This window comes from Anthonomus grandis, chromosome 4 (assembly GCF_022605725.1).
Source record: "Anthonomus grandis grandis chromosome 4, icAntGran1.3, whole genome shotgun sequence".
NCBI classification, from domain to species: domain Eukaryota; kingdom Metazoa; phylum Arthropoda; class Insecta; order Coleoptera; family Curculionidae; genus Anthonomus; species Anthonomus grandis.
Window position 1 is genome coordinate 14,132,963 of NC_065549.1, and position 22,538 is coordinate 14,155,500.

The following is a 22,538-nucleotide window of genomic DNA, read 5'->3' on the forward strand; positions in this document are numbered from 1 at the left end:
ATGTGTAAAATATATATTTTAATAAAGTAATTATTACTTGTTTCTTTTACAACTCTTGCTTTGCAGTGTGATATATTTAAAAGCAACTGTTATTTAAAAATTATATTTAGAGTTATTATAATGCTAAATTTATTTGTTTTATTCAGTTTTATAATTTTACTTAAGGTAATACCTTTAATAAATAATTCAAGGGGCGTTACATAATTTCAAAGTTTGTGATCATCATCTTAATTTGCACATTTTCTATAATTAATATAATATTTTTTCTTCGAGTTAAATTTATTCTAGTAACATATTTTTTTAATTTAAGCACTAAATTATCTTTTTAATCTATTTTACTTTTTATTAATTGCAGAAAAAAATTAATAGTATTTTTTTTGTTCTATAAGCAACTTATGAGTTTATTTTATTTACTTTATTAGTTAATGTCTCTTGTAATGTCTTCAAAATTTACCATTACTTTTTACCACTTTATTAAAAAATTTCTTAGTATAGTGTTCTTTTTCATTATTCATAGGCTACTTATTTTCTATTTAATTATTTTTTTAACATCTTTAATTTGGGTTGTTTGTTTATTTCTAAGATTTTATTCGATATGTTAAATTAGTTGGTTTTTATTGATATTTCAGTTAATCTTAGATAAAAATTTATATTTTACAACTGAATTTTCTTGATTCAAAGAAGGCATCATTTTTCGAACAATTAAAGTAGACGCTTTCATGACTAAAATCACAAATTTTATTAATAAAATTAAAAACTGATTTAATTCAAATAGAATCCAACATATCCAGCATACAAGATATCGACGGCCAAAGTGCAGTATCTCGTATCATTATTGAGGTAAATTTTACAGCAGTCACGAAAAACTACATTTTTTGCATATTGCGCTTAATTTGAAACCAAAACTTATAAAAATAGTTTATTAACCTATTTTAATACAAATTTAGTATATTTTTGTTTTCATAACACACGTCTATTTAATATAAGGTATTGCATTGAAAAACAGTACGAGGTACTGCACAGCTACAGTGGACACAATAAATGAGAGTAAGATAAGAGACATAAAAAGAGTATCTAACTGTAATAACATTTATTATTAAAAGTGCTGACTTATAAAAAATGTAAAAAATGCTTTTCATATTATTATGTATATAACTCCTACTACTCGTATTGCAAGCTTTCGTAATACGCCCAACAATCTTTGGGAAATATCTGCTTTATTTCATTAGGCTGATCAAACTTTTTTTTGTAATTTTTTGCAGTCTGTTATATAACTGCGGAAAATTAACTCTAACTAGGCCTAACAAGTGCTAAGAAGGATGGTGGGGGTGTTTTACTCGCTGTGAGAAAGGAGTTAAAACCGCGATTAATTAAACACTCTTGTTCATTGTTAGAGCAAGTTTTTGTTTCTGTACAACTTAATCTTAAGAATATTCTTTTAGTGTGGTTTACCTGCCGCCAAAATCTGATATGGGTCAATACAGTACTTTCTGTGATACAGTACTGGGGATGTTTGAGGCCCATCCGAATTGCTTATTCAGTATTGCAGGAGACTTTAACCTACCTGCCTGTACTTGGTTTAATGAAAATCAAAATCTTAAAGTTACCTTTTCGGATGGGTGTTCGAATGTCGCACCAGCTTCACTGCTTGGACAGGTATTTAATTACTTAGACGATAAAGAAATGTTTCAGGTATCAAATCCGGAAGGCACATTTCTTGATCTTTGTTTTTCTAATATTAATGGGTCTTCTGGATTGGCGGATGATTTTTTATTGCCGGTGACACACTCGACACACTCCGTATGAATGTGTCTTTTCAGTACCATATATTTCAAGGTCTCTGAAATATTCAGTAAAGTTTTTTGACTTCAAAAATGCTGATTTTGTATCATTAAATAATTTACTTGCATCTATCGACTGGTCCTTTATTAACAACCCTTCTGATATAAATATTTCCCTAAATAAGTTTTATGACCTTTTGTATGAAGAAATCAGCTATTTTGTGCCTATTAAGTCCTATAATACTGGTAGCTTTCCTGTATGGTTTTCAAGAGAGTTAAGAAGCTTAGTTTTACGTAAGAGGATTGCTCATAAGAAGTTTAAGGAGTCTCAATTGCAAAGTGATTACTTGGTTTTCTCTGGGCTTCGGCAGTCATGCAGTGTGTTGAGCAGTCTGTGTTACCGCAATTATATTTCTCGTACCAAGAATAATCTATTGTTAAATCCTAGGTTATTCTGGAAACATTTAAGCAATGTTAAAAAGTCAAATATTATTCCTAAACATATGTTTTTTAATGATGAAACTAGTGATGAGGGTGGTGATACTGTTAATTTATTTGCCAAATATTTGTCAAACGTATATTCTGATAAAGCATTTCAAATACCTGAATATTACATGACATGGTTTGTGGATCAATTCGATGTCAAATTTGTAGAGTTATCTTTAGTAGAGGTTTTTGACGAGATTCTTGGCTTACAGAGCAAAACTTCTGCGGGCCTATTTGCACTTTGTTCAATCTGTCTTTAAAGTTGGGAGTATTTCCTTTTTTTTGGAAGAATTCGTATATTACGCCGATATTTAAGTCTGGTAATACTAGTGATGTCAGTAATTATCGGGGAGTTTATATACAGTCAACCTTGCCTAAACTTTTGGATGTACTTGTAACCAAGCAATTGTCATGGCAATGTAAAGGCCTTATTAGTCACTAGCATGTTATTCCACTATTACTAACTTAATATGTTATGAAGATTATTTGTTTAATGCTTTTGGTAACGGTAAGTTGATGCTGTTTATACGGATTTTTCGAAGGCGTTCGACAGAGTTAATCATGCGCTTCTACTAGCAAAGCTCCAAGCTTTGGGTTTTGAATCAAATGTTATTTGTTGGCTAAGGGACTATCTACTGAATAGATCGCAATGTATACGGCTTAATAACTTCTAATCTAGCAGCTTTTCTGTGCCATCTGGCGTTCCTCAGGGGTGTGGGTCCGTTGCTTTTTACAATATTTGTTAATGGTATAGGATTATTTGTAAGAAATTGTGAATTTTTATTATTTGCTGATGATTTCAAATTGTTTTTGTCTATTGATTCTAATGTTCAATGTCAATTGTTACAGGATGACTTGCATAATCTCTATGAATGGTGCAACCTTAATGGTTTAGATTTGAATGTTTCGAAGTGTTACTCAATAACTTTTGGAAGAATTCGCAATCTTACATTGTTTGATTATAGTATAGGTTCCACTATTTTAAAAAGGGTAACGGAAGTTAGGGATCTCGGAGTAATTTTCGATTCTAAGTTGACATTTTTGTCTCATGCTGAAAAGTTAGTTCAGAAAGCGTATAGAAATCTAGAATTTATAACTAAATGCAGTCAAGACTTCTCATGATCTGTCTATAAAGTTCTGTACTGTTCGTTAGTCCGTCCTGGTTTGGAGTATGCTAGTCCCGTATGGTCTCCATTTTATAAATCGCATATTGAAAATATTGAGAAAGTCCAAAATAAATTCTTAAGAAATTGTTCTTTTTAACTTAAGGTTTTATTAGCTAATAGTCATACTGATTACAAGTCGGTCATGTCAGTTCTCTCTTTGGACTCACTTGAGTTAAGGCGTAATAATTCAGACTTGTGTTTTATTTTTAAATTAATATCTGGCATGACTGATTGTGATTATCTTTTAAATATGCTAAATTTTCGGGCGCAAAAATTGACTAGACTGAAAAAACTCTTTTATGTAGATTTTCATAGTAGTTCTTATGGACAGCATAATCCTATAACTAGAATGCAACGTTCTTTCAAAAGGTATAGTCTTGACTTGCACGTTTCTTTTAGCAGTTTTAAGAGTTCTCTTAAATTAATTAATTAATTAATTAGTGACTCGTTACTTTAACAGGTTCCTTTAAATTAATTTGTAACTTTGATTGATTTATGTCTTAATATTATCTAGCTTAAGTTGTATTATTATTAGTCTCTTGTGTTATTTTATTTTTGTAAAATTGGTGGATACCGTTAAATAAATAAATAAATAAATAAATAAAACTAAACTGATTGCTTTTGCTTGTCGAGAAAGTAGTTGAAATTCATCATCGAAATTATTATTAAAATTGATTTCTTCCTTTAATACAGTCAGATGTTTTACCTATAAGGGTTTTTCTTTTTAACTTCCTTTGTGATTCGAGGGTAATCGCTGGGAAGGTAAATGTCCCTATTTTTTAAAGAAATTTCAATGCAAGGGTACACACTATCGCACTTTATTTGTGTATGGCCCTTGGCCAGATATTTTTGTGTGATTTTTATACAGTAAGTTTTAAACAAATGGAGTAGCGCGTTAGACCATATGGAGTTCCGATTTTAGGTTATGCAGCCATCTGAGAACATAATAACTTCTCTCTTGTCACCTTCATCCAAAAAATTTTCTTTGAGATAATTTACTACACACGAGGCATATACAGAGGCTTGAAGATCTGTTTTGGTCTCACCAAACCAGTAACAAGTTCTTAAATTGGTTCTCAAGTCGCAGATGATAAAATTGTGGTAGCCAAGCTTTACCTTGTAGTAGAGTGAACTAACATTTAACTGAGGACAAAGCTTATCAGCTTAAGTGTATGGCATTCTTCTTAAACTATCCCATTTTTCTCAGGTTCTTTTTTTTTCTGGTTCTGTCTTTTTCTTCGAGATGCTTTAGAAATAACTCTTGCTCTAAATTTCCATTTTTAAATTTGTAGGTCTCGCCACATCTATCCTTGTGGTGTAAATGTTCCCATGTTCAGCTGATTTACAACCGCTGTTAATTTGGTTATTGACAAGCATTTTTTTCCATTGATATTGCACTGCTTCTTATACTTCCGATATACCTAATTGAGCTATAGACTGTAACTCTTGTTCTAAATACTGTTTTGAAATTTCCTTGCGGCATTAGTGTGCAAGTAACTGATTAAGGGATTGCAAAAATTCGTTTAGGTATTCGGAAGCTTGCTTGTGATTATTTATATTTTTTTTCTGCTTTGCGCAACACTTTCTTACCTTTCAGTAATACCGTCACTACTTTTTAACAACTAGTTTCGTACCGACCATTCACCAAAACTTGTTGTGTTTAGATACATTTTTTTGCAAACCGTTGTTTTTAAACCGGTGTCAAAGTTGTATTTTAGCGTAGTTGCCCTTCCGGAATCTGATGTTTTATTTCTTGACGTTTTCAAAGTAACCGTATTGAACACAAAAACTTTTCCTTGATTCCATGTCACTTTGGGCCAAAATCGTTAAAAATTCCTACACGGTCTTCTTCGTTAATTAATTCATACTTTTGAATGGTTCTCTTCTCATCACCACAATCGCATCACAGTTTTAGATATCGTTTTGTTCTCATTTTATCATTAAATGTTTTATTTTGATTTCTTGGTTTCCTGAATCCTTAATAATCTTGTTCTTAGTTTTTATTTAATAGTCGATTGATTTTCTTTCGCTCCCATTTTTGTAAGTTTTCTTTAATATTTTTGTCGGCTTCAGTTAAGTCGGGTTCTAGATTTGTATTGTTCGGTAAAATACCTTCATTATTGCTCTCTTCTTCACTCTTTCGATTTAATTCTGGTATGTATTCTTCATCATTTTCTTTATTTGACTATATATCCTCCTCAACTTCAAATTATCACTAGTGGTTTTTTCGTAATCCATATTTGATACGTATACTTCTTCCTTTTCAGTGTAAATAATAGTTTTGTAGTGTTGCGGACTGCGACCAGAAGTAAAAGCTAGAGTTGTGACTATAACAGTTGGAATTGATTGATTCAAATCTTCAAATAGGTTTGCAACGTTTGGAATTTCATTTTCGTTGTCTTCTAGAACTACGAGTAGAAAAATATAGTCAAGGCGAAAGAAATAATGCTGGTGCAATACCTGCTAAATTATTAAAAACTGGACCTACATAAGTCGTTTTCAGGCTGGCTTAAAACTTGGTTAAGAGTATTGACAACTGTTTTATTTAATGCATGATTTAAGTCATCTTCAAAAACAATTTAAGCATTTTCAAAATGAATTATAGTGTAATAATTTAAGGTATCATTTTGACTAAAAAAGCCTTGGCTTCAATAATTTTTTTGGCGTTCTCTAGCATTTTTTTTGTTCGTGATGTCATTGCAACTAATTAATACTAAAGAACAGATAAATTTTTATTAATAAATAGATTAATAGTTTACAAAAAAACTCTATTAGATAGTAGTGCAAACACGCGACCAATCGAGCTATGACCGAACTATGCGAGACAAGTAACGACTATAGCGAGTATGTAATAAATAATTTATATTGTCTTTGTGTAGATAGGTTTCTTTGTTTCGGCACGGGTTGAATTTACAAAAATTATATTTCTGTTTTTCTTATACATATATCACAGTCTCACTCGACTCATCTCCAGTATCAAAGATCCGAAAATGATCTGAACTACCTGGAATTTATTTTGTTTAATAATTAATTAGTAAGTGCAACATATATACACATTTGCATTTTCTGATTTTTTTAGAAGAATTTTTTTTAGCAGATAGTTAAATTCAGTCTTTAGTCAGTTAAAGTAGGTCAGTTGCAACCCTTTGTCTATTGATTATTTTAAAACTAATGTCACAGGGTCATTGTTAAATACACACCTGCGGCATTTTTATGATTTTTTAAATCCTCACATTTATTTTTGTTTGGCTTTCTTTAATTTGATTAGCAGAACTGATAAAACTAGATTTTTTCTAAATTGGTATTTTTATTTTCAGATTTATTCGATAAGCATTAAGAACAATGACCGAGTACACTACTCACAGTAACATATACTTCAGAAACGATACCGCCTATGAAGATTATAACGAATTTGAAAAGGAAATAAGTGGCATTGAATATGAATTTGAACACTATCACAATATATTCATCTTTATTACTCAATACATCACATCATTAGCTGTAATAATTGTAACCTTAGCAGTTATATGTAGTACTTGCTTTATAACATTTTTAATTTGTAAGTTTAAGAGGCTTAGAACACGAACGAACTTTATTCTTTTAAATTTAATGATAACTTCTACGATATTTACTTTTACAGTTTCATTCCTATATATTATAGAGACATTTGCAGGACTTCTTATTGCGTTTTATTATGAATATATATTCTATATTGTATTTATTATAGGTTTTATGAGTGTTAATACGACTCTTTTATTTGTTTTATATCTTGCAATTGATTGGCTTATTTCAGCAAACAATTTGAATATGTTATCCAAGTGTCAGAAATCATCGTATCGTTTTATTATTTTAGGTATTTACATTTTTTCCTTAAAGGACTTTCTACTATATTTTTTGCTATCAGATAAAACTGTACCTTATTTGACAATTGAAACAATTAGCGTCGGTTTACTTTTTATATTAACAGGAATAATCGTGCTTGCATTTCTTATTATGAAAAAATGTAAACGCTATTCACCTGAGCAATCAAAAACTGAATATTCTTTAGCTATTTCTTGCACTTTTTTCGCAATGTGGTTACCAGTGATTATTACATTTATCTGCGCAATAATTATTCCGTCCCTTTTACGTGTACCAGTAGGCTACAAATATTCTTTTATATTTACTCTTATATGTCAAACTTTAAGTGTTTTTGGTCTTGCGTCTCCTGTGGCTTATTTAATTGTATTATCTATATTAGATATGAATTTTAAAGCATCTTTTGACTATGTTTTTAAAAGAACTGTTAGAAATTATACCCAGCAAGAATGCGATGAAGATTTTGAAACTGTATAGAATATAGAATAAAAGGCGTGCTACATTGTAAGTTTGGCACGTTTTATGATTATAGTCAAAATCGCTCTTATCGTGCGGGTGTATCGGATTATCAATGACAAACTTTTGTAGTTACGTTTCATTTCAATTTGCGCAACAACGTTTAAAAAATGGTGCAAAAGGTTGTATATAAAAACAAGAACAATCTTATTCCCAACAAGGAAAAAAAGTGTAAAAGGAAGAAGCCGAAGACTGAAGATTTAAGTAAATGTGTAAAAATGGAAGTAAGGGATAGGATTTATGAACTATATAGGCTAAAAACAAATATAACGCTGCCATTTCTGAGGGATGTTTTAAAGCAACGCGGCACTTTGGAAATTGGACTTTCTGCTTTATCAAAATTAATTAAAAGCATAGGTTTTCGCTATAAAAAAGACTGCAATAGAAGATATTTGTGTGAACTACCAAATATTGTGAGTCAACGAATAGGATTTTTAAGACAATATACACAAAATGAAAAATCAAAGTTAAGGAAAGTGGTATTCTTAGATGTAACTTGGATATTTTCAAACCGGAGTGGAATAAAATCTTGGCAAGATGAATCTGTGAAAAGCGTGAAAAGAAAAAAAGGATGTGGTCAGGGAAAACGATTTATTATTTTACATGCCGGGTCTTCAACGGAATTTGTTTCAGGTGCAAGTTTAATTTTTTCTTCTAAGTCTAAAAGTATGGATTATCATGACAATATGAATTGCGAAATGTTTGAAAAATGGTTAAAGGAACAGTTAATACCGAATTTGCAAGAACCTTCCTTAATAGTATTAGACAATGAGTCGTATCATTCAAGAATTTTGAATAAACAACCAAATGGAAGTTGGAGAAAAAGCGAAATTTATGAATGGTTAGTAAAAGAAAATCAAAATCCCTTGCCATATATGCTAAAATCCGAAGTTCTTTCAATTGTAAAATCGCTGAAAAGACCAAAAATATATGCTGTTGGCGAAATAGTACGTGAATACGGCCATGAAGTTTTAAGATTGCCACCATACCATTGTCAGTTTAATGCCATTGAGCTTATATGGGCAGGGTCAAAATCTTATTATGAGAAGCATGTGGGTGCTGGGCTTAGATCTGACCAGGTTGAAGCTGTTTGGAATGAGGCATTGAATCACATCACAAAGGAGTATTGGCGGAAATCAGTGGCTCACACAAAAAACATTATTAGAACCTGGTGGAAGAGAGAAAAAGTACTCGATATCCAAGTTGAACCATTGATCATTGCTCCATTTGAAGAAGATTCGGAAAATGACGAACAGTTTTCCGACTCTGTTAGTGATAACGATAGTTATAATTAGTTTCTTTTTTTAGTCAAATTTGTTACTTCATTTTTACACATTCACTTAAATCTTCAGTCTTCGGCTTCTTTTACACTTTGTCTCCTGCTTGGAAATAAGATTGTTCTTGTTTTCATATACAACCTTTTGCACCAGTCTTAAACTAATTCCAAGAGCTTTAACTACTTCTTCTTGTACATTCCAAGCAATCCTTTATTTTCTTTTTCGTTATTAAAATAATTAGCTTTCTTTTTGCATTTCGTTTATTATTTAGGTATGATTAAAAAGTACACAATTTTTTTTTAAACAAAGCTAAGTAAATAAATTGGTGAATGCCCTGTGAGATACAAATGCCCGCCGCATTCACCAGTTTTTTTTTTAATTATTTTTTTTTTTTTTGACTTTTAACTGATATAAAAGAAAAGATAACACAAATTTTTAATTTTCTGTGCATCAACGTATAGATTGGGTCGAACGACAAATAATAAATCATAAAATTAAAATGTCATTTTAAAAGTGAGATTGTAACATGAACTTGCCTTTAAACAAAGAAAGTAGCTTTCTGGTCTCTGACTGCACTGCATCACACACAATACAAATTAATTGTTTGTCATTATACCAAAATGTATAGTTTCCCAATAATTATTACAAAAACACACTATCACACATAAAAAAAAAAGAAGACAAGATCAAATAATCGTTAAAAATTAGACGCTGTGCCCTGAAATCGACAAATTAGTATGTTATGCACATACATAGGGTCATGCTAAATCGTATACTAATTTCTCAAAAATTTAGGTAACAACCATTTTTAAATGAAATATATATAATTTTAATGAAAGGCTAGGGAGGCATTTTTGCTCTCATAAAAAAATATAAAATGCTTAGATTTAGATATTATTGCGTAAAGAAAAATTGTTATTGAGAATTCTGTCTATTTCGGACAATTTTTTAAAAAAGAAAAGTAAATATTATGTCTGGCAACTTAACAGAATTTCGGGGATTCTAGGCATATACCGATGAGGCATATACCCAACGGGCTTTATACTTATGGGCTTTTTCACGTCATGAAAGGAAATAACCAACGTATGTTTTACATGTCGAATCTCGGATACGTAGTATTCCGCAGACATTTTTACGGCGTTAAAGGCATCACGTCAGTTAATAATTATGATCTAAGGTGTATACGTGGCTTTAATATGTCACATGACGGCATTCAATGTATTGTCAAACTCTCAAGGAAATAACATTTTGGCAGCCACTGATTTTTCAATTTGATTCATATTACGTGGTGACCTTTGAACCCGCACGATAAGAGCGAAGGCGACTATATCAATGCGATCCATCCATTTGTTATATCTTTAGCTATTAAAAAGCACGTGGAAAAAACGATAAAATCCTATTGAATAAAACTATTCTTTATATTCTTCTGTATAAATTTAAATACTGACTAAAGTGCAATTTATTCATTGGTAGTTGATACTCGAACAATAGAAAATTTTAAATTTGTTCTTGTTTTTTTTTAAAATAACTTTTATTCTTAATTGCTACTCCTCTATTAATTATTATATGATTACTTAGTTTTCTAGGGATAAATATTTTTGGATAAGGATATGTAGAGATATCTTTACATATTAAATTTATAAACAGATTATTTTTTCATTTTTTGCTCAAAGAAAATTAAGACTTGTTGTTATAAATATTTTAACCTTATTGTTGAATTCTTCAGAATAAAATAGCTAAGAAAGACCTGCATATTGAAAATATTTAGGTTTAAAATAATTTTTTATTTTTCTATGATTTAGACAAGGAATATCTAAGATATCTTATATAACTATTATAATCATAGTACATATTTCATTGTCATGTTATAAATAAAGTGATGGTTAAACTCGATTAGTGATACCTCTAAGAATAAAATTTTAAGAATAATAAATCCTATCGCAATCATTCTACTGTCAGAAGTTAAATGTTTAAAATAATCAATATTTGAAATTTAAAAAATCATTGTTTTTCATACGAAACCTTCAATTAATTATTTTGATTAAACTAATTATTTAAACGTGTGACCCACGTATCAGCAGTGGTATCACTACTCATTTGCTTTCAAGGATTCTCTGATAATTTTTAAGCTTATAAATAAATTTGTAATACAAATTGCATATGATTACCTTGTAGCGAATTTGACCAGTGATAGTTATATATTTAGTTAATCAGTGATTCTTTATTTTTTATAAAGGTTAAGGCACTAAATTTCTGGTCACAACTCTTTTAATTTGCAGGGTTTTATTAGATAAATAAGATAGGCATTTTAAAGACTTTTAGAAGTACGTTATTAGGATGTTCATAATTATACTTAACATAGATCTAGAAACGTATAAAATATATATTTTATTTAAATAAATATTACTTGTTTTTTTTACAATTTTTACCTTGCAGGGTAAAAGATTTAAAAGCACCTCTTATTTCAAAATTATATTTAGCGATTCTATATAATTTCTTAATAGATTATTTTAGATGGAGTAACATTAAACTAATTATATTACTTTAAATGTGACGAAGTACCGTATCTTGGCAATAAACAATTCAGGAGTTTTGGGGAAAAAATCATATAACAAAAATGGCTAAAAGAAATTGTGGGAAATCGTTTTTAATAAGTTGATTTTTAACTAGTCCTTGTCAAAGATCACCAGTTACGATATAATAGGTAAAGAAAGAGTGGAGCCAGAAACCATCCAACACATTACCACAACATGCAGGCTGCTATGTCAAAACGACTACCTACACCACCACAATCAAATAGCTGCTCTAATACATCAGAAGTAGTGTGCTTCTTGCTTATAGCTATGTCAATAGACACCGTGAACCCCATAGTATAAGTACGATCCTCTAGCTATTACTGAAACTCTACTGTACATCATTTACTACGACTCATCAATTATAACTGGTCGGAATATATGTCCTGAAAACAACCGGACATTATAATTCGGGAGAAAAGGGAGAAGAAAGCGGTCATTATAGATGAGGCAATACCAAACACCCATAACCGGCTGACCACCATTATATAGAACAAATAACATAAAAAATCATAGGATTCATATCCAAAGACCTGCAAAGAACCTTGAGATCCTTAGGTTATGTAGTAATCTATTCCAGCTGCTACAGAAAGTCAATATTTTAAACACCACACAATAGTTAGAAAGTTCTTAATTAAAGAATAGGCGAAAGTGTTTGATATTGCACCCGTACTTTGCTTTAGACACCAGGAAAACCTAGGAATAACTAGAAATAACAACAATAATTATAACAAAAAAAATAATAAATATAATATGTAAATGTGCGGTGGCAGTATCCAATGTGACGCTGCTCGTATACAATCATTCGATTAAAAAGAATATACGCTATTTAACAATTTTCCTAGGCATAAATTTATTTAAAATTACTTAGCAATATAAGAGTACATAAAATTTTAATTTTTGTATGGAAACTATTTTCGTTGGAGTTTTTTTACATATACTAGACGTAATACGTAGGTAGACGGTTAAATAATTTAACATCCGTAGAACTAAATCGTTTTAACCAATATGGATTATGCTTATAGTACATACAGTCAATTTGTCATGGAAAAAGGCTACTTTGAAATAAAATATCCGATTCTCTGATTTTTGGAGGGTCAATAGTAGTTCATGAGAGAAGCTTGAATCCCAAAAGTTGAGATCCCCCTCCCCCCCGTTTTTTGGGAAACTCAAAAAAATTTTGGAGTCGTTTTTCTGGCTAAACCGTAGGTCGAACAGAAAAATTAATCAAACATAAAATGAAGAGAATCTTATTCTCTACAATTCATCTCGTAGGCCCAAAACTGTAGAACCAAAATTGGAAAAGCTAGAGGGCGCCAAACTCACCAAAAATTTCTTTTTCCCATTTTGTACCGTGAAATCATTTTTGTTTACCATCGCAAGAATTGCAAAAATGCAGAAGGCAAAAAAACCTCTATAATTTTATGTATGCATTTTTTTTATAAGATTAGCCGTTTTTGAGATACAGCGGTTATAATATCATTATATTATTGTACAATAAATAAAAAATTGCTTAAACGTTCCTTAGATAGCCCAACAATAACAAGCAGTACCTCCTTTTAATTTAGCTATGACATGCATTATTAATAGAATAACTTCTATCAAGAATATATTTTTAATATTGTAAAAAAACGCGCCTTTTCTTACAAGCTATCACTATCCGTAAGCTCAGTCATATTTTTTATATTCTGCAACAATACTAAAAAATAAGTAAATTTTATTTTAATTACACCTTCTTTTTAGATTTTGTGTCCGAGCATTGATAACAATGGACGAGTACAGTACTACTGATAATTTATATTTGACAAATTTAACCATGGAGGATGAACTGGAAAAAGAAATTAGAATCTTGGAGCATGATTTTGACTACTATCATAATATTTATGTATTTGTAACCGAATATTTCATATCATTAGCCCTACTAATTGAAACTATATTAGTTTTATGTAGCACCTGCTTTATATCATTTTTAATTTATAAGTTTAAGAGGCTCAGGACACGAACAAACTATATTATGGTAAACTTCATGATATCATCTAGCATTTGTAGTTTGTTCGTTTTATGTGGAACTATTATAGATACCTTTCCGTCAACTTTTTTTACATCTTATTCTTATCAAGAAGACGTGTATTATATTCTACTGTTAGCAACTATTATGAGTGTAAATGCAATGCTTCTTCTTGCTTTATTTCTAGCAATTGATTGGCTTATCTCAGCAAACTATTCAAACGTGTTACCCAAGTATCAGCAGTGGTATCATTTTGTTATAATAACAATTTACATATTTGCCTCGAAGGACTTTCTGCTATTTTTTGTGCTATATCATAAAATGTTGTTACATATTGTAATTGAGTTATTTTGTACCGGATTAATTTTGATAATAACAGGAATAACGGTGGCTGTATTGTTTGTTATAAAAAAGTGTAAGCATTATTCTCCAGGGCAATCAAAGATAGATTATGCTATAGTAATTCCATGTACGTTTTTCTTAATGTGGTTACCAGTAATAATTTCATCTATAATTGCAATTATAGTTTCAGCTGCGAGTCATCTGTTCTATAAATATTCTATTATATTAATCATTATCACCCAAATTTTAAGCATTTTTGGTCTTGCATCTCCTTTAATTTATGTCGTTTTATTAAGTAAGTTACACAAGAATTTTAAAGCTTCTTACGACTATGTTTTAAAAAAATCTCTTAGAAATTATACTCAGCATGAGTGTGATGAAGATCTTGAAAGTGTATAATATAATAAAATATTATTTAATTGTAATTATTGTTATTATTTACCCTTGCCATAAAATATAAAATACAATATATTATTCGTTACTCACTAATGTATAGTGATTTCATTATTCACCCAGGGACCACAAACATATGCATCAAAGATCTAATTGGCATATTCATATATGTCAGGAATATATTTTTATTTTCTATAATATAAGCTAGGCATAGGATATATTTAATTCATAAGCCTGCAATATTTTTTATATCTTGTATATTCAGTTATATTTAATTATTCATAGAGGGTGTCACTTTGAAAAGTGTCTATATGTATATGAATATCTTACAAAATATTATAAGAGTTGGAAAAATATGAAATAACTGTCAAAAAGGTTGCAAAAATTAGAACCAACATATTTTTGTTAAGTAGTGAGCCAACTTAAGTTAAAGGTCCTTTTGAGTAGTATTCATCTACATTAGCAAAATTGGGAAGTACTCAATGAGACCTATAATTAAAGATTTTACAAACAAAGTTATAATAGATATATGGTACTTCTATAGTTCCACCAATCTCTTAAAAAGCTATTTTAAACTGCAATTTTTCAACTCAAAAATTTTTAGAATTAAAAGTTCTCAAATTGACGTACATCATGTGTCAATTTGATATCATAAGCTATAGACTTACTTCTTTCTTTTTTTTAATTTATGTAAACTCAATTTCTTACTTTTTTGTTAAAAATAAATTCGCGTCTAGATTCATTTGCAATAAAAATAAAAAGATACCATGCATAGCACAAAAAAATAATTAAATGGAATTAAAAAACAACATACTTTAAATAAGCATTGATCTTGAAAACCTTTAAAAAACTATATAATTTTACAGTCAAAAACTAAAACAAAAACTTTTACAAAATATGGAAATATGGTGCATTAAAGTTATAAATTATTAAAATAAATATTTTTCAAATATGTAAGCTATTGATTTACATTACACAAAAACTAAAAGCAATAAATATGTGTGAAAAACCTAAAAATAAAGAATGTTAAGTCACATTTTTTTAAATTTTATATGTTTTATTTGTCTTAGAGCTAGTTCTCAAGAGTATCTCTATTTCTGAAAAGGAAAAAAATATAATTTTTGGTAATTAAACCGCAAACAAACCGTAAATTAAACCACAATATACAGGGTGTTCATTTGAAAACTTACCACCACGGATTTATCGAAAACCACTGTTTAAAAAAAAAATACGCCGAAATACGTCAAAAGGTTTGTCAAGGGGGACAACTTTCTAACCTAAAATTACTTGACCCCCTTTCACCTTCTGCCCCCCAGGGCCTTAAACATTTTAAATGGCAAGGGGTATCGAGTAATAGCTTGTTTAAAAAGTCTTTCGAAGTCTTTTATTTTGACGTTTGATTTTTTTAAATCGGTCGTTTTCGAGAAAATTATAAAAATCTTTGTTTATCTTAATTTGTTCAGATAGAAAACAAAAACATGAAAATTCAGTTTTTATTTCAATAAGTGTTCGAAATGTTACCCGTTTTTGGCCAAGCAATGATATAGGCGATGTTCAAATTCCTGACGGACATTTTCAAAAACATGTTGTGGGATATCATGGCAGCTGTCGATAATGCGTTGACGAAGTTTATCCAAACTTTCAGGTTGGGGAGTAAACACAATAGATTTCAAGTGACCCCATAGAAAAAAGTCTAACGGCGTTATATCAGGAGATCTAGCAGGCCCTTCTACAGGCCCCCTTCGCCCTATCCATTTATCTGGAAACTCATCGTCTAGCCATTGCTCAACGGGAAGAACATAGTGAGGAGGAGCGCCGTCTTGCTGGAAATATATTTCAGCCTCATCAAGTATAGGGTTTCCATCATCATCGATTTGGTTTTCAATGGATTTAAGTGGATTGATGGTATTTTACAATATATCCAAAGAAATGTCTTAATTTAAATTTCCGCTAATAAATAATGGCCCAATCACTTTATTTCCTAAAATACCTGCCCATACATTAATTTTTTGAGGGTACTGGATATGCCCTTCTACAAATGCATGAGGATTTTCATTGCTCCAATATCTACAGTTATGCTTATTAACAAATCCATTTAGATAAAATGTGCATTCATCGCTGAAGCAGATCGTCTCGCAATCGTCTTCGGTTAACTCTTGCAATATTTTCATTTTGAATGGATGAAATTTATGAAGTTTGGTAACTGTGTGAACAGAGCCTAATGAAATACCAGTGGCAGCAACAATTTTGCGTAATGAAGTATAAGGATTTATTCCAAAATGACCCAAAACTTCAACTTGAGCGGCTTCATCCAAAATTCGCGGATGATCACGTTTTTTATTTGCAACAGATCTAGTTTCAGTAAACTTAGTAACAAGGTCCAAAACATACCTATACGAAGTTATCTTCTCCGGATGTCTGGCGTTATACGTGACGGCAGTTTGCCGAGCACATTGATTTTGGGTACCATAAATTACGAGTAGAATAAGTTCTACTCTTTCGGCTTGTGTGTAAAGCATTTTGGAAGTAAAATCTTCAATTCAACAAATAAATTTTCACTATTCCTGACGTCCCCAAGACTGTCACAAATGTAACTGACGCCAAATAAATTCTTTATTTTCCTTAGCAACTATAAATAACTAAACAGATATAACAATAAATACAGTTCGCCCAGGATATCTGTGTTGATAAAAAGAATGCGGAAAAAAATTCAGGTTGTTTTAGTTTTTTCCACGTCTAATCTTCGGAATTGCTGTTTATGTTGGTAGTTTCCGTTTTAAATTATAAACGAATTGTAGATTTGGCAAACACTAACGGGCAACATTTTGAACACTTATTGAAATAAAAACTGAATTTTCATATTTTTGTTTTCTATCTGAACAAATTAAGATAAACAAAGATTTTTCTAATTTTCTCGAAAACGAATCGACCGATTTAAAAGAACGTCAAAATAAAAGACTTCGAAAGACCTTTTAAACAAGCTATTACTTGATACCCCTTGCCATATAAAATTTTTAAGGGGTTGACCCTAGGGGGCAGAGGGTGAAAGGGGGTAAAGTAATTTTAGGTTAGAAAGTTGTCCTCCTTGACAAACCTTTTGACGTATTTCGGCGTTTTTTTTTTTAATAGTGGTTTTCGCTAAATCCGTGGTGGGAAGTTTTCAAATGAACACCCTGTATAGTTAACAAATAAATAGTAAACTCAGTGAATTAGATAAATTCTTGCATAGTAAATCACAGTATGATAATGTCATAATGAAGACATATAGATTCATAGCAATATTTCAGATGGTCTAATAGTTATACTAAGAATTTTCTTCGTACTTACATTAATGATCACTAAAAATGTTGAAAATAATATAAAACAATATAAGCTATTGCAGATGATTTTATCCTCTCACAAGAAAATAAGTGTGCTTTTTCTGAACGAGAAAACGCATCCTTGCTGACATCCATTAGATAATCCATTACAGAAAATAAACTATTTAGTTTCTGCTTTTTTACCAATCTAAAAAGGGATAAAACATTTTTCGACGATTTTAATTAGAAAATTATAGAAATTGACTAACCTTAGATCTTCCAGTAAATCCTTTAATCACAAAATCCTCCTAATTACAAAACCTGCAATGCTAATTGGCACTATATTCTCTCAGTGCTTTACAAAGCCGAGTGGAAAATAATGGATTCTCTGATTAATGTTCTACCCGATATGATTGTTTATGACCTCGCTTTATAATTTTAACGTAACAGGTTAACAATAGCAATTAATGAAATAAAAAATCAGTTCAAAGATTTTTAGGTAAATACTACGATGAATCAGATATAAGATTTTAGTGGAACCGAAAAAAAACCAGGCAAAGTGTCCTAGCCGGAATAGAAATTAAAGACATAAATTTATCAGAACTATTCTTAAGTTAATAATTCTTGAAAATGACATGGCATTTAAGGCAAAACGTTGTAAGAATTTGAAATTAAAATCTCCCAAAATCTACTAAGAAAAATCAGTCTACTAAAATAATTTTTAAAAAAATTGAAAATTTACTAGAAAATTAGAAATCTACTAAATGTGGCATCGCTGCACCAAGCGACGATGCGGCTTCTTATATACTCGGCGGACCATAGTTCTAGAAGATTCGCTAACCTTCTATGCGCCTCAAGAGATGTCTTGCAGTATATAGTTTGTGTGATCCCGAAATTACGGAGGACAGCTAGTATTCGCGGTTTTGTCAATATCGTTTCAATATAAATTAAATTAAGTTTAATTGATTTTACAGACATAATAAAATATATTTTGGTTTTCAACGATCATTGTCTTTTCAAACTAGATTAAAATTTGTGTATAATTTAACTCCTTAAAATGCACCGACTTGTATAAATCTGGATAACTCTATTATCTAAGAATGGTATACCCCTAATAGTTTTATATCTTACTTTTATATGTATAATGAATGAAAAAATGCCTTAAGCGTTTTTTAAATATCTCAAACCTTACCCTAAAAATAGTACTGTAGCTCTAGCTATAAGATAAATTTTTATTAGAATAACTTCTACACTCAAGGATATAGTCATAAGTTTTTACAAAAACGTTTTCCTTTTAAGCTATTATTGTCCAAATTTTTTTATATTTTAGGACATCCTATACAGTGTCTAGATAAACCATATAATAAAGGACATTCTAGAACATTTCAATACCTAAATTCCGCAATAATACGAAAACATAGTAGATTTTATTTTAATGAAGCCTCTTTTTAGATTTGGGGTTCCAGCCTTTATAACAATGGACGAGTATAGTACTACTGATAACTTACATTTGACAAATTTCACCATGGAGGATGAACTGGAAAAAGAAATTAGAATCATGGAGCATGATTTTGACTACTATCATAATATTTATGTATTTGTAACCGAATATTTCATATCATTAGCCTTTGTAATTGAAACTATATTAGTTTTATCTAGCACTTGCCTTATGTCATTTTTAATTTATAAGTTTAAGAGGCTTAGGACACGAACAAACTATATCCTGGTAAACTTCATGGTATCATCTACTATTTGTAGTTTGTTAGTTTTATGTGGATGTATTATAGAGACCTTTCAGTCATATTTTTTTACAACTTATTATTATGAAGAATATGTGTATTGTATTTTGATTTTGGCAACTATTATGAGTGTAAATGCAATGCTTTTACTTGCTTTAATTCTTGCAATTGATTGGCTTATGTCAGCAAACTATTCAAACGTATTACCCAAGTATCAGCAGTGGTATCATTTTGTTATAATAGGCATTTACACATTTGCTTCCAAGGACTTTCTGCTATTTTTTGTGATAAATAATGAAATGTTGTTACATATTATAATTGAATTACTTTGTACCGGATTAGTTCTGATCATAACAGGAATAACCGTTACTGTATTGTTTGTTATAAAAAAGTGTAACCGTTATTCTCCAGAGCAATCAAAGATAGATTATGCTCTAGTAATTTCATGTACGTTCTTCTTAATGTGGTTACCAGTAATATTTACATCTATAAGTGCAATCATAGTTTCATCCGCGAGTCATCCTATGTTCTATAAATATTCTATTATATTAATTATTATCACCCAAGTTTTAAGCATTTTTGGTCTTGCATCTCCTTTCATTTATATAATTTTATTATGTAAGTTAGACCAGAATTTTAAAGCTTGTTATGACTATATTTTTAAGAAATCTCTTAGAAATTATACTCAGTATGAGTGTGACGAAGATCCTGAAAGTGTATAATATAATCACATTTTTGTTATTTGTAGTTATTGTTATTATTTACCCTTGCTTTAAAGTATAAAATACAATTTAATAAGATCATTCATTACACACTAGTGTAGTATAGTGATTTCATAATTCACTGGTCATGGGTTCAATGCACCCTCTCGGTGTTTACGGGCAATATTTACAATCAGTTGTGTTGTTAATGCTATGCTTAATGCACAAAATGATGCTATTTTTTTACTAATTCTAAATTTAAAAAAAAAACGAGCTTAAAAGTCGTGAAGTGGTTTTTGATTGTCAGATGCCTCTTTTCAACTAAATTTTCTAAATGATTAAACAACCAGTAGCAGCAATTTATGTCAAAGATTAAAAACACAACTGACTGAAGATGCTGTGCCTTAACGCCGTAAGAGCGCGCCTGCGATCTTTTTAGCATATACGAGAATTTAAAGATTAACAGTGAGATTTTATATATTAAATCATAAGCTACAATAGTACAGAAGAGAAGGCAGAGGGTAAACTACTAAAGGCTAGCCAGGTCATGCGAAGAAGAGTTGTCAGATTTTGTGAATTAATGTCAAAGTATATAAATCGAATTATCAATAATAAAGTCGGAAACTAAATGCATAAACCTTTATCTATTTTATTTACTTTTATTTTTATTTTTATTTATTTTTTAGTTTTGGTTTTTTTGTTGGAGAAAATGTCTAGAGTTATATAGAGCACGTAAATTTCTTATACATTTTTGAATTAGTGCATTCAAAAATGTATAGGAAATATGTTTTTTAAATTCATTCTCAAATAACATACAGTGCTTTCATTTCAAAACGATCCACCCTTAATAACTTTCTTAAAAAAAAAAAAAAAAAAAAAAACACGTCAAATTAGATGTACAGGGGGACGTTTCATTATGCATTTACTCAAGTTTTGTCAATCACCTCCTCACCTCTAGCTAACCTCACTTTAATATGTCAAATGGGAACCCCCATCGTGTGATACATCATAGTAAGCAGCGTAAAATTCTCTATTCAACCGTAGCAAAAAAAATAAATAGGAAAATGTATAAGCAAATAGTTAGCGAGAATGTCTAGAAATAATGAATATTTTATTTTTCGGACATCTAAAAAACATGAAACCACTTCCACGCTTTGTAAAACAACTGTCTACCGAACAATAAGTCGACATTTTAAAAATTAAAATATAAATTTTTTTTGCAAAATAAGGGGATTTTTTAAAGTCTGTTAACTTAAACTTCACTTGTTCCAAGTGTCAATCTTATCGATTAAATAGAACAGGTTCTGACATGGGGTTGAAATTTTACACGTAAAACCCTATGACCCGAGATTAAAAAAATGCACTGTATACATACCATACAGACTATGTAAGCATATATACTTACTATGAATACCTGCAGCTTGCAAGAGAATCAAGGAAGAAGAGTTGTGAAAAATTGTAGGCAATAATCTTCCAAAAGTTCAAAGGTGCATTTGAGAATTCGGTATCAAAGTAAGCGTTATTTAAACTTTAGTTTAAATAACGCTTAAGACCATTTAATTTGTTGTTACTAAGCTGCTATTGAACTTTTCTGTACGTTTAAATTTACAGTAAAGATGTTAATACACTTCTGAATAGGTGTTTGAAACAAAAAAATTAAGGATACCTAATACAGGATGGCCCGATCTTAGAATATTGAAAGTCTAGAATTAGCATTGCCCTAGAACTATAATAGGCAGTTTGTTTGCTCTCTGATGCAATGATGCCAAATTCTTATGTAGAAATGGTAAATAACTAAAACGGTAAAGAATGAAAAAAACACACTTAATAATATCATAAAAATTTGTCACTTATTTTGACAGGCGCAAAACAATAATATTCCTCTTCAATAAAATATGAAGCATTTTTTTTCATAAAATATTATAAGATACTCTATAAATAAGTCAACATTTAAAGTTAAAATCTTTATCAGTGACGTCGTCAAAAAATATATACCTACATCATAAATATTTATTATTAATAGATTATGCTTTAAATTATGAACAATATTAACGCTTATAAACTCTTTATGCGTTATCTAATAAAAAGCATTTTTACGGAAATTAAAAATTCTATAATTATTATAGATTTCTTAATAAGTTTATATTAATCCACGTTTATGACGACGATCTCTTGATATGATGTAATTGAAAATATCGGTATTAATTTGTGATAAGATCGGCTTAAATCACTTTTTTCCCATGGTACGGCACAGGTTTGTACTATTGTAACACATTCTATTTTTATATTTTTAATCCAAAATCTAACATCAATAAGTTAAATTAACATTATACTATGTGTTGATATATAACTAAAAATTACCTTTTATGAAAATGCGTGTAAACTTGATAAAACAGAAT

General features: G+C 30.0%; 2 protein-coding genes and 1 long non-coding RNA gene across 10 annotated transcripts in view; 2 read left to right on the forward strand and 1 right to left on the reverse strand.

Moving 5' to 3' along the window:
- Positions 1-14,406, forward strand: part of LOC126734942 (uncharacterized) — a 93,355-nt gene extending 78,949 nt beyond the window's left edge. For both annotated transcript variants that reach the window (XM_050438797.1, XM_050438798.1), the window contains one exon: positions 13,401-14,406. In XM_050438797.1, coding sequence (XP_050294754.1) covers positions 13,426-14,406 — 981 coding nt within the window. In that variant the 5' untranslated portion in view covers positions 13,401-13,425. The remainder of the gene's footprint in view (positions 1-13,400) is intronic.
- LOC126734938 (uncharacterized) overlaps positions 1-20,486 on the forward strand; it is a 94,555-nt gene extending 74,069 nt beyond the window's left edge. For 4 of the 7 annotated variants that reach the window (XM_050438786.1, XM_050438787.1, XM_050438785.1 and 1 more), the window contains one exon: positions 6,751-11,485. In XM_050438786.1, coding sequence (XP_050294743.1) covers positions 7,918-9,102 — 1,185 coding nt within the window. In that variant the 5' untranslated portion in view covers positions 6,751-7,917 and the 3' untranslated portion in view covers positions 9,103-11,485. Of the gene's footprint in view, positions 1-6,750; positions 11,486-19,151 lie in introns of those variants that run through there. The other 3 variants (XM_050438789.1, XM_050438790.1, XM_050438788.1) reach the window with 1 other exon arrangement.
- On the reverse strand, positions 15,404-18,171 carry LOC126734953 (uncharacterized). The gene is made up of 3 exons (XR_007660224.1): positions 17,969-18,171; positions 17,728-17,907; positions 15,404-15,497 (listed from the first exon to the last, which is right to left on the reverse strand). It is a non-coding gene; the product is annotated as an uncharacterized LOC126734953 (long non-coding RNA).
- Positions 20,487-22,538: the final 2,052 nt, after the last annotated feature.